Genomic DNA, 15,790 nt, shown 5'->3' with positions numbered 1-15,790 from the left:
ATAACTGACTGCTCATGATTCGATTACTTGTACCTAATCCACAGAAAGTATGAGGCTTTCCGTGAGGCTTTAGACGAATTCAAAAAATTTCAGTATCAAGTCAGTCAAATGGATATCATGATGGAGAATAGTGATCATCTCCTTTTAAGGATAATCTTAAGGAAAATGGAGTTTTAGCTCAACAGACAACACCAAATGCTCCTCAACAAAATGTTGCGGAGAGGAGAAACCACCTTATTGGGCATGGTGAGGTCCATGATGATCTATGTTAATCTCCTTACTTGATTTTAGGGATATGCCATTGAAACAACAACGCATATACTGAATATGGTTCCTACAAAAGTAGCATCTGAAACACCATTTGAACTATAGGCCTGACAAAACCTAGGTTAGAACATATGATGATTTGGAGATGTCAAGCTCAATTTAAAAAAGAACAATCTTGACAAGCTACAAGCATGGACTCTACACTACTATTGCATTAGGCTATCCAACAAAAATTAATGAGTATTACGATCATCAACCTGGCAGACGAGAGTCTATACTAGTAGAGATGCTTCATTTCTTAAGGACAATGTCGAGACTAAAATAGTTCTTTTCAAGGTTTTGGAAGAAAACCCGGTGGGAACAACTGATGTTGAATCCGAGAAGCAAGCTATGGAGACTGAACCTGCACTCGTGTTGCGTCATAGTCAAAAACTTCATTGAGAAACGGATAGACTTAACTATCTCAGTGAAATTTTTGCTCCTAAATTAGATTTGGATCGTGTCCTACAAAGACATGATGATTAAAGGTAGACGCCCGACATTGGGTGACTAAAGGCCAAGGTATTAAAAAACAGTTACAATAACAACTGTAACGAATGTTATGTAATGGTAATGTTGTGAGCCACTATGCAATTCAGGGCCATAATGCCCGATCTGAAAACAAAATGCCCTATTACGGGCCCATAATGAATGAATACAAGGTCAATACTTTTTTTCCTTTAAAAAAAAAAAATGACGGCTACAAGGTTGTAACAATTGTTACGGGTACAGCCCGTATCATAACAGTCATAAAGCCAGTTGTTATGCTGACCATTGCCATTACCGAATACTGTGGTCAAGGCTACAGAATATATGATTGCTTCCAAGTATTCCAATCATTTCTGAACTCCCGCCAATCCACGAGATAACATGAAACAAGTTGGTAGTAAGAGAAAAAGGATTTTGGAAGAAAAGCGGAAATGTTCAAAGCTAGACTTGTGGCAAAAGGTTATACTAAGAAAGGAGTTTATTATGAAAAAGCCTTCTATGGCCATGTTAAATAGATAGACTTCTTTCGGTCATAGTTGCACATTTTGATTTTGAAATTAAATAAATTGATGTAAAAACAACTTTTTTGAATGGATTTCTGGATGAACAAATCTATATGGAACAAACGGAAGCTTTTAAACAGCCTTGTCAGGTGCTTATAGCATGCAAGCTAAACAAGTCTATTTATGGTCTCAAGCACACTTCTATGAGTTAGAATGTTTGTTTGGATCAGATGTCTCCACTTTCGGTTTTATGCAGAATCTTGAAGACCTTGTGTTTACATAGAATCCATTGGGAGAAAAATATGCTTTCGTATTTTGTATGTGGACAACATACTATAACAGGAAATTATGTATGTTTTATGTCAAAAGCTGAGGTATGGCTCGCCACTAACTTTGATATGAAAGCCTTGAAAGATGCCTTCTATATTTTGGGAATCAATTTATAGAAATCAGGGTGCATAGCACGTGCGATGCCCGTGGAGAGAGGAAGGAAGAGAGAGATCGGGCAGAGGGAAAGTCAGAAAAGACTTGGGTACTGCACCTGGGTGCCTATCTGGTCACTTCCACTAACGTGGGGGTAAACCACTTGAGCTGCATAAAATCCACACCATACATCAGGTAAACCAAGCCTCTCTTTTTTTTGGCCTTGATTCCAAAAATCAGGCTGAATCAACTCTCAAGTGAGCCACCCCATAAAATTATACCAAAAACATCTAAATATCCATGGTATGGCCCACCTAAGTTTTGAAATATTGTGATTTTCAGGTAGTTCTTTTTTTTTCTTTTTTTCTTTTTTTCTTTTTTTTTGAACAAATTTCCTAGTAGTTCATGATGATGAGGCACATCAGATGAATGGATTGGATGGCATATAAACAGTACAATAGGCCCTACACAAAAGTAATGGTAGGTATTACATCCTAACTATTTCCTACAGTGTGGCATACTTGAGCTTTGGAGGATCATGGTTTTTGGATTCAACGATTAAAATGGGACAGCGTACCTGATGGATGGGGTGGATCTCATACTAGATCCATTGACATGGCTTTTACTTTGCAAAAGAAATCCGGGTAGGTATCTAGTAGCGATTTAACCAACCATGTTTGGAGAAGTCGGCTTTTGGGGGAATGGAATCCTCTACAACACTTGTTTTACACAGAGCGTACAAGAACCAAGCTTGTGGAGCGCACAATATTGTATTTGAAATCCACTCGATCCATTAGGTTTTTTCCTCCATTCTAGTCCCTCGGATGAACAATCAGGGAGATCGACAACTCAGATAGGCCACACCACAGGGAATAATGGGATGGATGCCAACCATAGGTTTGTTTGTGGGGTCATCATGGTGTGTATCTTACATCAAAACCATTAATCAAGTGTAATTCACTAGGATGAAGTGAAAATAGAAAAATCAACCTAGTCCAAATATCAAGCAGGTCACACGGTGTGAACTAATAGATTTTAGGACAATTTTACATTGTTTACATTTGTATGGCCCATAAGAAATTTTATTAGGCTAATCTCTTGTATTTACGGTTAAAATAAGGGCTCTTAACTGATGGATAGAGTTGATTTGCATATAAAACATGGTGGGTTCCACGGATCTTAGGCATTTTACGTGGCTAAATAAAACAGGTGTTGCATATGCTTCCAGACTGCTTTGGGGAGCGAGAGTCGACGGCACAATGAGTTTTTTCTGGTAAAATATATCCCATTGAGTGGCATTTGCTGGTGAAATCTTAACCAAACATTGTTAACCATGAACATTTTCCATGACTTTATTTGAAATGCCTTTCCCATATCCCTTAAATACACAAAGTTAATCGCCATTGGAAACTAATTGCAGGGGTAAAAATGTCCCCCACTATTGGCGATATAATATATGTATACAGGACCTTCAAATTTTCAGGGCTTTCTGAGGCCAATTATATTGAATAAGTCCTCAAGCAGTTCCCCATGGAAAACTCCAACCAGTATAGCATGCCTTTTAGGCACAATATTGTCCTAAACTCCCAGGGACAAGAAACAAATAGATATGGTGCCTTACACCTTCGTTGTTAGCAGTTTAACATATGGGATGTTATGCACAAGGCGAAACATCTGCTTTGCACTGGAAGTGGTGAGTTGTTACCAAAGAAATATTAGAACGGAACACTAGACATGAATTGAGCACATCACAAAATAAGAAGGATAAAACATGTTGTGCTATTATATGGAAATTGGGATCTATCAATCGTGGGTTATACTGGTTCGGACTTTCAATTTGATCAAGATGCTAGGAATTTGAGAGTGGATATCAAGGTTACTTGGACTGCAGTCACTCCAATCCGTAGAATAGGAACAGGTGTATGGTATGTACTTCCTTCAACACGTGGTACACTAGGGACAGGATCATGCAAGTCGCTCTAGTACATACTATTAAGTATACATTTTTATTTTTTTTTGAAAGGTGACTACTAAGTATACATGATATGTTATATATTCAAATTTAACATTGTAATTTATATATGAAATGATGGACATTATTGTTGTAATCTTACTGCCTCATACTATATTATGTATGCCTGATATTACATAAATTAAAGAATAAATCACTACATTCTAACTATAAAAGTAAATTTTTTTTAGAGATAACATCAGTTTTATTAAGAAGCACGCCGAAAGGCAAGAAAAGAATACAACCCAACGCACATCAGTACAACCCAAAAAAATTAACAGCCGAGGCTGCTTTTACATAGACTTAATTAACAGCAAGAATTTAAACCATAATTTCGTGTCTGTAAAAATAGCGATCAAAATCATAAATGACCGGTGATCCAGATCACAGGATTCAGAACCAAGGTTTAAAATACTATTTGAATTTGGTATGTATCACCACTACAAACCAATTTCATCCATAAGCAAATCATCTCAATAGAGGCCCCAAACAACCCAATATACAATGTTGTTAAAATCCTATGATTTACAATTTACGATTTGAGTTGAATCTCAAGCAAAATGATTTGAATCCCACATTAAATCCTTTTTTAGATGAATCCCACAATTCTACATTTTGAATCCTACAATTTACGATTCAAACTATACTTGTTTTTCTCCTCTTTTAAGCTTTACTTGGCTTTCATTTTATATTTTAAAATTGGTGGGGGCTTTAAGAATCATTTAGAAGAGATCAATTATTGTATTCCATTCTTTATAAGAGATTACATGATGGATGTTCTCTTCAACGTTAAATTGTTTGCATTTTCTTAGGATTTCTTACTTCTAAATTGGTCGAAACACCAAATTGATGTATGACGTATCCGGAATGTTTTTATAGATGGTTGTGATCTTGTTCACCTATATATTGTGGCAATGATGGTTAAATATCAAAATATCTTTTTCACGGTCTACATAACCAAATGCAGCTTTTCCAATGTGATTCTACACTCAAGAAAGGTAAAAGGATCATAAATTGTTAAAGGATTCTTGTATGTTTTTTAAGGCAAATTTCTTGAATGACACAAAAAAAAAAAGAAGAAGAAGAAGAAGAAGAAGAAGAAGAAGAAGAAGAAGAAGGAAAGAAAGAAAGAAAGAAAGAAAGAAAAGAAGAAGAAGAAGACAAGAATCATCTAACACACCATCATGATATATAATGGTGCATATGGATGGGAAATGGATGATTGATGAGTTTTTTTTTTTTTTAATTTATACTTTGCAGATTTTCTTCAAATTTTTAAGAAAATCATAAAATCTTATAATTGGTGATTCGATACAATTCAACCCTTATTACGATTTGCGATACGATAACGATCTTGACAACATTGCCAATATAGGGCAACATGGGACAATACGAACCAGTTTGGATAGTGACCAATGTGGTACACCAAAACTGATTTTTAAACCTTGTTCAAGATGGGAAATGTTTGAGGTTCGTGATTTATGCAACCTTGGTGGACATATCTTCATGACAGGCGGCAATGCCATTAGTGGGCACAGTGTGAGGCGGTGAGGGAAGGAAGAATCTCTCTCTCTCTCTCTCTCTCTCTCTCTCTCTCTCTCTCTCTCTCTCTCTCTCTCTCTCTCTCTCTCTCTAGTTTGATGGCCCACCTTTAATGCGTATATGAGATCCACGCTGTCCACAAATGGGACAATGTAAGACCCGACCCGAGTGCATGTGTGTGTGTGCATTTCATTCTCTCTCTCTCTCTCTCTCTCTCTCTCTCTCACATAAAGGTTAACGCACAAGGTTCCTTAGAGAATTAACTTGCAGAGTCCTTACGGAGAGTGGGAAGTGTGATAACAACGGTAAATTACCCGTGGGACGGTCAGGCATTACAATTCACGAGTACCTAAAAGTTATCCAATAGATTAAGTTCAAGGATGAAGGATTACTCAAACAGGTTATTTGATTATCTTGTGTGATGTGGAATGATGCCATATTTTGCCCTGGATTAATATCCACCATCGCACATGGGTCGATGTCCTTCCAACACAAGTGCGGATTGACACACATTGGATGGATCACATTAGATCACTTACCAAGGACCCATCTTAATTGGTTTGAGATTTGATCATGATTCAGTTTAGGCTTGTACTTGACCTGAGGATGCATAGGGACTTCATTGGTCCAACTGTTGTGACTTTGATGCACCTTCGATTTCATCTAATGGTTGAGATATGAGTGTTATTGGATTTATAACACTCAGACACTAAAAGGCTTGGATGCAATCCAACATGAGATCCACAGTTCACCATGGGAGTCGATCAAATGTTTAAAGTCTAGCCAGCAATCAAAACTGTGTTTTAAAGTGTTCTTTGAATGAATCTAACCATTAGATGTTTTTCTTTAGCACAGTTTGTTAGTCCTAAAGTATGATGAAAATACGATCTCGGATCTTATGATCAATATACCCTGGACTGAGACGAGGGCCGTGAGGCATTAAATAGAGGATGGAGGCACTGAGCCACTACTGTGGAAGGAGTACATCCACTTGGAAGTATGAAAAAGGATTAGAGTAGCTTGTCATGATGAGAGGCATAACTTAACCCTTGGGGTTCTCCATGTCCGCTTTTTCCACAAGAAGGCACAAATAGCCTCGTTATTGAGATCCCATGCCCAAGCATATGGAAACATGAAGCACCAACTATTTATACCCTATCTTCCCTCCTCCTTGGACATCCAAACCTCGTGAAAAAATTAGGAGAGAGAAAAGGAGAGGAGAGGAAAAAAAAAAAAGAAGAGTTTTCTCTCTCATCTTTAACACACTTTGGACATTCAAGTGTGATATCCACTATTGATCTTCTCATCCTTAGACTCATAATAAGGCTTGAGAAGGGCTGGGGTACATCCATCCTTTATAAGGAGTGAATCGACGAGAGAACTCTCCGATCACATCAAAGTGATTTGGCATCAACAACATTAGAATCCTCGTTAGTTTGATCTATGAGGTAATTAATCCAAATCAAACATTTCATTTAATTTTGAAATCTGAAATTCTCATGATCATAGCTTAGATTCAAGAACTAAAGACAAAGTTTTAAAATGTTATGTTTCCACATTTTAAAATTCTACAGCACATATGTATACATGACTTTGACCTTCCAACCTTCACTACAACAATAAGAATCCATGTCATGTAAGTGCAACACCAAAAAGTCGAAACTGCCCTTGTCCATGTTCGACATGCATCATATGCACATATCAACACTTGAAAATTTATTGCAACATCAAGATAATTCATTCAAGTAATGAACAAATAGCATCGACATAGAGGAATATAACTTGGAATGACACCAATATCTCTTCGAAATGTGTATGATTAGCCTGTCTCTAATATTTCTTCACATGTGACATTAAAAACAATAGAATTATTACCCATGTGTGCCTGTTTGGTTTTCCAATTTCCTATGAAATGCAAAGTAAATGGGCCATCATTATCATTTCTAGGTTTTTGTTTAAAAGGAATCATGGCTCGTAAATCGAGAGTTGAAGTGATTACATTTTCACATCCTATGAAATGAAGTAGGGAAATTGTGATAATTACATTTTCACATTATAAAACTGCCATTTTTACAGTGAATTCCAGGTGAAACAAACAATGTAGCAAAATCATCATTGCAGTCAAATGTAAGTGATGTCACCACACAATTACAAGGGTAAATAATCATTACCCATTTACCATTGCAATTGGAAAACCAAACAGGCCCTAATTGTAAATGTAAAATCTAGAGGGATACTGACCACAATCTCGCGTCCAGTTCCAGTGCCAGGCTCTGCATCAAAGTCCACATCAATTGGTATGTTCTCATTCAGAAATAGTGTGCTGTAAAACCCATCTTAAATATGAAAGCAATACTGTATTGTGATGCAAGAAAACTAACCTAATTTTGTTTGTTCCGGGGTCTTTTGCCACTGGATATTCCTCCTCTGCAAAACGTGTTCTAGAGACTTCCTTTTCTTCTCTATGATCTCCTTCTCAATTACATGCTCGACAAGTGCATCCCCCTCCTTTGTCTTTTCTTGAGCAATAGACCATATTTCCTCTGGTTTGGGCAAGTCCAAAGACTTGAATTCCATAGTAAGAGCTTCAGAAACATCAATTTTCCTAGGTGGAAACTTCGGACAGATGGTCCTAATTCTACGTGCCATCCATTCAGGTATCTCGCTTCGAGGGCCATCAGCCAGTAGTTTCCACTTCAGTAAGTCATCTTCAGTCAAAAGATCTATCCTCCCACCATTAATCAAATACACTTCACCATCTTCTCCTTCAAGTGATCTTTCCCTCTGCAGAAGTGACTCTGCCATTTCCGCTCTCTGCCTCCAGACCATTGAAGCAGCTTCAGATGCATTTAATGACCTCTGCAGAGCAGCACACCTTCTCATGTACGCTTCATCTTTCAAACTTGCAGTTTTCTTGGCTGCTTCTACAGCAGCCATGACGCCCTCCAATTCAGACTTAAAGACCTTAGCCGCTGCTTTTTCCCTTTTTGCTGCTTCTTTCTTCATTTTCTCTAGGAATGACTTGGTTTGCTCCTCCAACTGTAAAGACTTTCTATTGATTGACTCCTGAAAATCAATCAGCGCCTTTTCCGCATTGCTGGCACGAAGCTCAGATGATTTGGCTTGTTTTAGAACTTGTTCCAACTCCGACTTCAATCTCTCAACGTCATTTCTTGTAAGCAACAACTGAGATTCTAAATCACTAACAGTATTCTGTAATCTAATATTTTCCGACTGGACAGTTGCAATTTCATCCACCAAATTTGTCCCCTCAGAGAGAACTATGGCTGCTCTTTTAGCATGTTCACTTGCTTGTTCTGCCACAGCCAAAGCCTTACCTATTGTATCTTTCGACTGTTCAACAATAGACAGGATAGTACCCTCAGTGGTGTTTCTTATTTGTTCTTCAATGCGATATGCTGCTTCTGCAGCAGAAGTTTCTGCCACTGAAACCCTCTGTCGAGCATCTTCTAATATGTGAGAGGTGGCTTGCTGGAATGCATTCTCTGCCAGCTGCTCGACTTGTACTGCAAGTTCGACGGCATCCTGTTTCGCAAGAACCAATTTGGATTCCAATGTGAACTTCTCTTCCAGAGCCTCCTCTAGCTTGTGATTAAAAAGAGATTTAGCAGCTTCAAGTTCATCAATTGCTAGCTCCTTGTCATGCTTTACAGTAGTAGCATATTCCTGTTGTTTGGCTTCTGATTGAGCTAATGCTTCAATTAACCGATCTCTTTCTTTCTCAATGGCTTCTTGTCTGGCTCTAGCCTCAGATAGAGCAGCTCTTGTTGCTTCAAGCTCCTCACGGGTTATCTCCAAGATGTCACTGTTTGCTGATGAAATACCATCCCCTTCTTCAACAGTCTCTATGAAACTGTCATTGGGATCTCCCTGTTATAACAATCAAGATCATCTCAAACCTTTAACGGCTTTTTTTCTCTCTTTTGATGGTAAACATATTCGCTCCCTACTGAAAATCATAAATAAGAGTTTTCTACCATTGCTTGCAGAGTGAGATCATTCCCCACCCATCTCTAGCATCATGATTGTACATGTAGCACTTGTCTAGGTTGATCAGAACATTTATGTGGCCCGCCACGATAATGGCAGGCAATGGCTCAAACAATATAAACTATTGAGCTATTCAGCCGTCAAAACGATGGCATGCATATGGATGGTTGACAGAAAGTTGAGCAAAAATGAGCAACAACAAACATTCACTGGGAAAAATTCATAACATTTGGATGTCAAGGATTGCCCAAACAAATGTAATTCTTGGGCTACAGCCTGTACATGTGGTGGACCACCAGTTCACATTACATTCACCCTAGATGGGTGCCACATCTACAGTAGAGATGCAAGAGATGTAGGGTCAACCATCCAGCAACCTCATATTTCAAGTAAATTAAGATGATGATATATCCAAATCTGAAATATGAGAAGAAAGAGATACCCTCTTCGCATGAACAGAAGTTCTGAAGGCCCCAAGAGGACCCTCAATGGACAAACATTTCCTGCAAGAAATACATGTCAGATCAAAAGTGAAGTAACTGCAGTTGATCAAAAAAGACAGATTGCACAACAGAAGCTACCTTTTGTTTTTGTAAGAACATCTAAAGGCTAGGGGGCGCCATCCAAGACAAACATTTGAACTTTGGAGCCAGTTATTGCAAGAAACAACACAATCATGCGTAAAACAACGCAATGGTGCTCTGGGACAAACGACGAGGCCCATTAGTCCTGCCAAACAATCACAGGTTCATTTTCTTCACGGGTGATATCTTATTCTTCATAAAAGAGTGCAAGAAAACAAGAAGGGGTCAGTATGAGAGAGATATTTCCAGTAAGAAGGGGATGGAAAACTCAAGCCAAAACAAAACCAAGAGCGCCAAAGACACCAGGAGTTCACCGGCCAGCTCCCATCACAAATTTTTCATTTAGTCCTATACTCCTATCACAATTCACCATGTCAAGAAAGAAAACCAGTTCTCTCACTCCCTTTTTGTCAGACACCAATGAATAGCCCAGTGTTTATGGTTACACCATTATCACCCAATTCATCACCAATTGGAAAAGAACATTGAAGCAAAATTTACAATTGACAAGATGCAACTAGTGAATATTTTTAAAAGCATGACTTTTGCAAATGTTCCATTTCAGATTTTGGAACTTGTAATACTGCTGAGAAACTGGGTTTTACATAGCGCAAGGTGACAAGTTTAGCAAAATGGTACTGAAAACAGTGTTGCCTGGACCATCTACTTTCTGGGTTTTCACTTTGCCAACTCTTTGGAAAACTTGGACACTCCCAGACAAATCGTGACACTCAAGAAATTTAAGAATCAAGTGTTCCAATGAATACTCCGGAAAGTTCTGTATATTGACACTAACAGAAATTGTTCAGAATCTTCCATATATGTATGTGTGTAAACTGTACTCGAACACATATACATTGCTTGTAACTGGCTCCTTTGATATCTAATGTCGTTCATTCTCTTCTTAAAGCCCAAGATTTACACAGGACTAAGACCTAACTTACAGATCACAAGCAGACAAGGTTCTCAAGAATGATGTAATGAGAGAATGAAATTCTAAAGAATGAGACATGGCAATCTACAGAATTTTGGCATGGATCAACTAAAAGCCTGTTTCATACAGAGAATTCCATGGAGAAAGAAAGGAAATTGTAACGATGATTTCTGCCTCCATAGAGATCCATGGGATTCCAAAAACAGGCTCATGTTTGAAATGGAAAATAAAATTTTAGGAAAGTACATCTGTAGTGACATTTCCTTCATTTGCATGCCTATCGCAAGTCCTTGATTCTATGCAGCAAGCATATGGTGCACTGGCCAAAAATTTGAATTTGAGGATCGCAGTGATCGGATAATCTGATCCATAAGCTACGCTTACTTTCAATAGCCACATATTTCTCCAATCCAGGGATGGGTTGTTAGGATTTTCCAACTAAAGTGATTCTTTACAAAAGTAATCAAGCCTTGATGGGCCCCAACAAATAGTTAGCTTGAATTGTTGATTATGCTTACTTTTCCACCTATTGGCAAGCTTGTGGGTGATTGGGACCGTTGATCTGGTGGGCCACCACACGGATTGGCCATATCCCAAAAGCAAGGGGACTGGACTATGATAGACATTTGATCTGTCACCCAAAAATGGAACGGTAAGAGTAGTCCTCATTGAACAGCCAGAATGTTCAGACATAGCCAATTGCCTACAGCCCATCCGCGCCATGGCCCACCAGATCAATGGGCTGCACAAAAGCAATAAATAAATAAACACATGCATACATATAAAGAGAGAAATTGATCTAGTCTTCTCAAAGCACTATAAGTTGTAGCTCTACTAGTTGTATCGGGACACCTGGACGTTCCAACCAATCAATCAGAACTGCCAACTAGGTTCAGCATGCATTTCATCAGCTCCGACATAAATCTCACATGATCGGATAATTTGATTCAGAAGCTACACTTTCTTTCAATAGCCACATATTTCTCCAATCCAGGGATGGGATTGTTAGGATTTTCCAACTAAAGTGATTCTTTACAAAGGTAAGCAAGCTTTGATGGACCCGATAAATAGATGGCTCGAATTATTGATTATACATACTTTCTGTTGGGGGACTGCAGAAGCACACAGACATGAATCAAGTGAAGAAATCTAATTGCACCAAGCAAGCACAAAGAGAACACAATGATTTTAACGTGGAAAAACCCATGCGGGAAAAAAAACCACGGCACAAAGCGAAAAATAAATACTATAAAAGCAGAAATTACAAGAGTTTAGAGAATACCTGATCCAAACAAGCCTCGAATCAACCTCAAGCTACACCCTTAAAACCCTAGAACAAATTGGAAAAGCACTAGAATACACCCCAATCCCGATTACACCCCTATATATAGCCTTAGGAAGAATCACAATAGAAATAGGAAACAAATCCCACAGATTTGCAACTCTATGTAACTTTGTGATACGCTCAATGATACCTTCAATAGGACTTCGATGTCATCGACAGTCACTGTTGATGGGTCTGTCGATGGGTCATCGAAATAACACCAAAACAATCCAGAGACAAATCGTGGAAATCCGAATTCCTTCGATTGCACTTTGTTGAGTCTCGATGGCACTGAACCTTAAGTTTCGATGGCATCAAACCCACTTCGATGGCATCGAAAAGGCACCCAAAAAGTCCAACAACCAACTGGAGAAAATCAGGAAAATCTCGATAGGATTGAGCAACTATTTGATGACATCGAACAATGCTCGTTGCCATTAAATGGTCTATCAATGGCATCAACAGACCCTGTCTCTGAATAGATTTAAGACATCAAAAACAACAATCTTCACCATGTCTTCAATTTTCAATCATGTAGCTTCTTAACCTCTTCTTTCATCTCTGCCTTACATCATAGCACAACCAAGCCTAGAGAAGTCGAACGGAACTTGAACTTCTCTGCAGGAACCACCTTGGTGAGCATGTCCGCCGGATTCATGCTGGTGTGAATCTTTTATAGATTTACGCCTCCTTCCTCAAGTACCTGTTGGATAAAATGGTGACAAACATCAATGTGTTTAGTATGAGAGTGAAAAACCAAGTTTTTAGCCAAATTGATAGCGCTCTCGTTGTCACAATTAACCGGCATGGCCTCCTGCTGAAGTTTCGACTGATTTATCAAGTCTCTCAACCAAATACCTTCCTTGAATGTCTTGGTTACGACCATATACTCCGCTTCGATTGTGAAAAGAACCACCATAGACTGAAGCTTCGACATCCAACTGATAGCTCCGCCCGCTAGTACAAAGGAGTAACCTAAAGTCGACTTTGTAGAATCCATACTGCCTACGTAATCTGAATCCACGTACCCAACTAACTTAGCTCATGTTTTCTCAAAGGTTAAGACGTAGTCCTTTATACCTCGAATGTATTCAAGTAGCCATTTTACTACTTCCTAGTATTGCTTTCCAGGGTTAGACAAATATCTGCTCACAAAACCAACCACCTATGAAATATCCAATCTTGTATAGACCATGGCATATATCATACTGCCCACTACATTCGAATAAGGCACACGAGACATGTCTTGCTTTTTCTTTATCTGTTTTAGGACATTGTTTTAAAGATAGCCTGAAGTGAGCCGTGTGGGGAACGCTAACTAGCTTTGCCTTGTCCATCCCATACTTGATCAATACCATCTCAAGGTATTCTTCCTGAGATAACCAAAGCCTATTCCTCTTCCTGTCTTTATGAATATCCATGCTGAGAACTCTCTTTGCAGCCCCCTAGATCTTTCATCTCGAATGTCCCTGATAATTGAGTCTTCAGTAAATTGATTTCAAACATGCTATGACTGACGATCAACATGTCATCAACATACAATATCAAGATGATGAATTTACCATTAGTCAGTGTCTTGTAATAGACACAGTAATCGTACTCACTCCTAGTAAACTTCTAACTCAACATGAAAAAAATAAACTTTTATACCATTGTACTGTTTCAGGCCGTACAATGACATCTTTAACCTGCAAACCTTGTTCTCTGCCCCATTAACTTCGTAGCCTTCTGGTTACTTCATGTAGATTTGCTCTTCCAATTCCCCGTGCAGGAATGCAATCTTCCCATCTATTTGTTCCAGCTTGAGATCGTATTAGGCAACCAGCGCCAACACGAATCTGATAGGCACTTGTTCACAACCGGCATGAATATCTTTGTGAAGTCGATTCCTTATCTCTGATCATAACCCTTCGCAACCAACCTTGCTTTGTATCTATCTTGTTTCTTCTTGAAAATCCACTAGCACCCCGATCGCTTTTCGACCGACTAGAAGCTCCACCAGCTCCCACGTCTCATTCTTGTACAAGGAGTCCATCTCATTGTCCATCACAACTATCCACTTTTCAGCATCAGGCTCATCAAAGGCCTCCTTAAGAGTAGACGGATCACTCTCATCCGTAATAAGGGCATATGCGATATTTGAGTCGTCCCTGCATCTCGCTAGTAACCTATGATCCCGCGATGGATTCCTTCTAGGTGGCTACTCCACTTCTTCCAGTACCTCTGTTTGTGCATATTTCCTAGCCTGAATATCACTTGTGTCAACTTGAACGTTCACAACCAACTTTTTTTGTTCCTTTTGCTCATCCTGCTCATTCTTGTGGAATAAGGACCCTTCATCGAAGTTAACGTCCCTGCTAATGATGATCTTTCATGTGACTCGGTTATACAACTCATATCTCTTCACACCACCACCATAACCAACAAAGATGTTGGCTTTTTAGTCTAGCTTATCTCTCAACTGACAATACATGAGAGTAAGCATCACAACTAAACACACAGTCCTGAGTAATCTACTTTCTGACCACTCCACACTTCCTCTGGAATTTTGCAATCAATCGCCATAGAAGGGGACCTATTCACCAAATAGCAGGCTGTGTTAACAACCTTAGTCCATAGATCCTTGCCCAATCCAACATTACTAATCATACATCAAGCCCTCTCCAAGAGAGTCATCCGCTCAGCCACATTGTTTTGCTCTGGAGTGTGGCGCACCGTGTTGTGCCTTATAATCCCTTCATCCTTACAGAATTGATTAAATCCAATTGAAGTAAATTCACCACCTTTATCTGTCCTTAATACTTTCACCTTTCACCCTGACTGCTTTTCTACCATCGCTTTTCATTGTTTGAAATTGGTGAAAACATTGGATTTATTTTTTATGAAATAAACCCATACTTTCCTGGAGTAGTCGTCTATCAATTTGACAAACCATGACGACCCTTCAACGGAAACCACGGGCGATGACTCCTATACATCAGAATGCACATAATCAAGCACACCCTTACATTCATGTTTTCCATATTTAAAAGATAACCTAGATTGTTTACCATATATACAATGCTCGCATATGTTTAAATTAAAACTTTTAAAAACTGAAATTAAACATCGATCAAAAAGTACCTTCATGCCTCGCTTGCTCATGTAGCCCAGACGTACATGCCACATACGTGCAGACGTGGAATCCGCTACAGTTGTTGCAACTCCACCTGTTAAAGTGCTCCCTATCAACCTGTAAAGATTTTCATGCCTCTGTGCTTTCATAACCACGAGAGCCCCTTTTGAAACTTTAAGGACCCCATTAAAACCGGTGAATATGCAATCAATCGCCTAGAATGCACTAAGAGATATCAAGTTCTTCTTCACATCAGGAACGTGCCTTACCTCAGTCAAGGTACGCTCCATCCCATCAAACATTTTGATGCGCACAATACCAACACCCACAATGTTACAGGCATTATCATTGCCCATAAATACATGTCCACCGTCGCACTCTCTATAACTGGTGAACCAACTCCGATGATAAGTCATGTGATATGAAGCCCCAGTGTCCAAAATCCACTCATCCCTACGATCATTGTAAAAGTGACCGATTATAGACACGGACAACACATCACTTCCGCTTGTTCCTTCATCAGACATGGCAATGTTGGCCTCCCTTGA

The 15,790-nt window shown here is 39.0% G+C and overlaps 1 protein-coding gene across 4 annotated transcripts in view; it reads right to left on the bottom strand.

The window, feature by feature from the left end:
* LOC131219319 (uncharacterized) overlaps positions 1-15,790 on the bottom strand; it is a 64,099-nt gene that overhangs the window by 46,040 nt on the left and 2,269 nt on the right. For 2 of the 4 annotated variants that reach the window (XM_058214383.1, XM_058214382.1), the window contains 4 exons: positions 9,867-10,014; positions 9,728-9,788; positions 7,656-9,165; positions 7,516-7,547 (listed from right to left, as the gene is read on the bottom strand). In XM_058214383.1, the coding sequence (XP_058070366.1) occupies positions 7,516-7,547; positions 7,656-9,165; positions 9,728-9,788; positions 9,867-10,009 (1,746 nt within the window). In that variant the 5' untranslated portion in view covers positions 10,010-10,014. Of the gene's footprint in view, positions 1-7,515; positions 7,548-7,655; positions 9,166-9,727; positions 9,789-9,866; positions 10,062-15,790 lie in introns of all 4 variants that reach the window. The other 2 variants (XM_058214384.1, XM_058214385.1) reach the window with 2 other exon arrangements.

The sequence above is a fragment of the Magnolia sinica genome, chromosome 11 (genome assembly GCF_029962835.1).
Source record: "Magnolia sinica isolate HGM2019 chromosome 11, MsV1, whole genome shotgun sequence".
NCBI lineage: Eukaryota > Viridiplantae > Streptophyta > Magnoliopsida > Magnoliales > Magnoliaceae > Magnolia > Magnolia sinica.
This window is presented reverse-complemented; position numbering and strand designations above follow the sequence as displayed.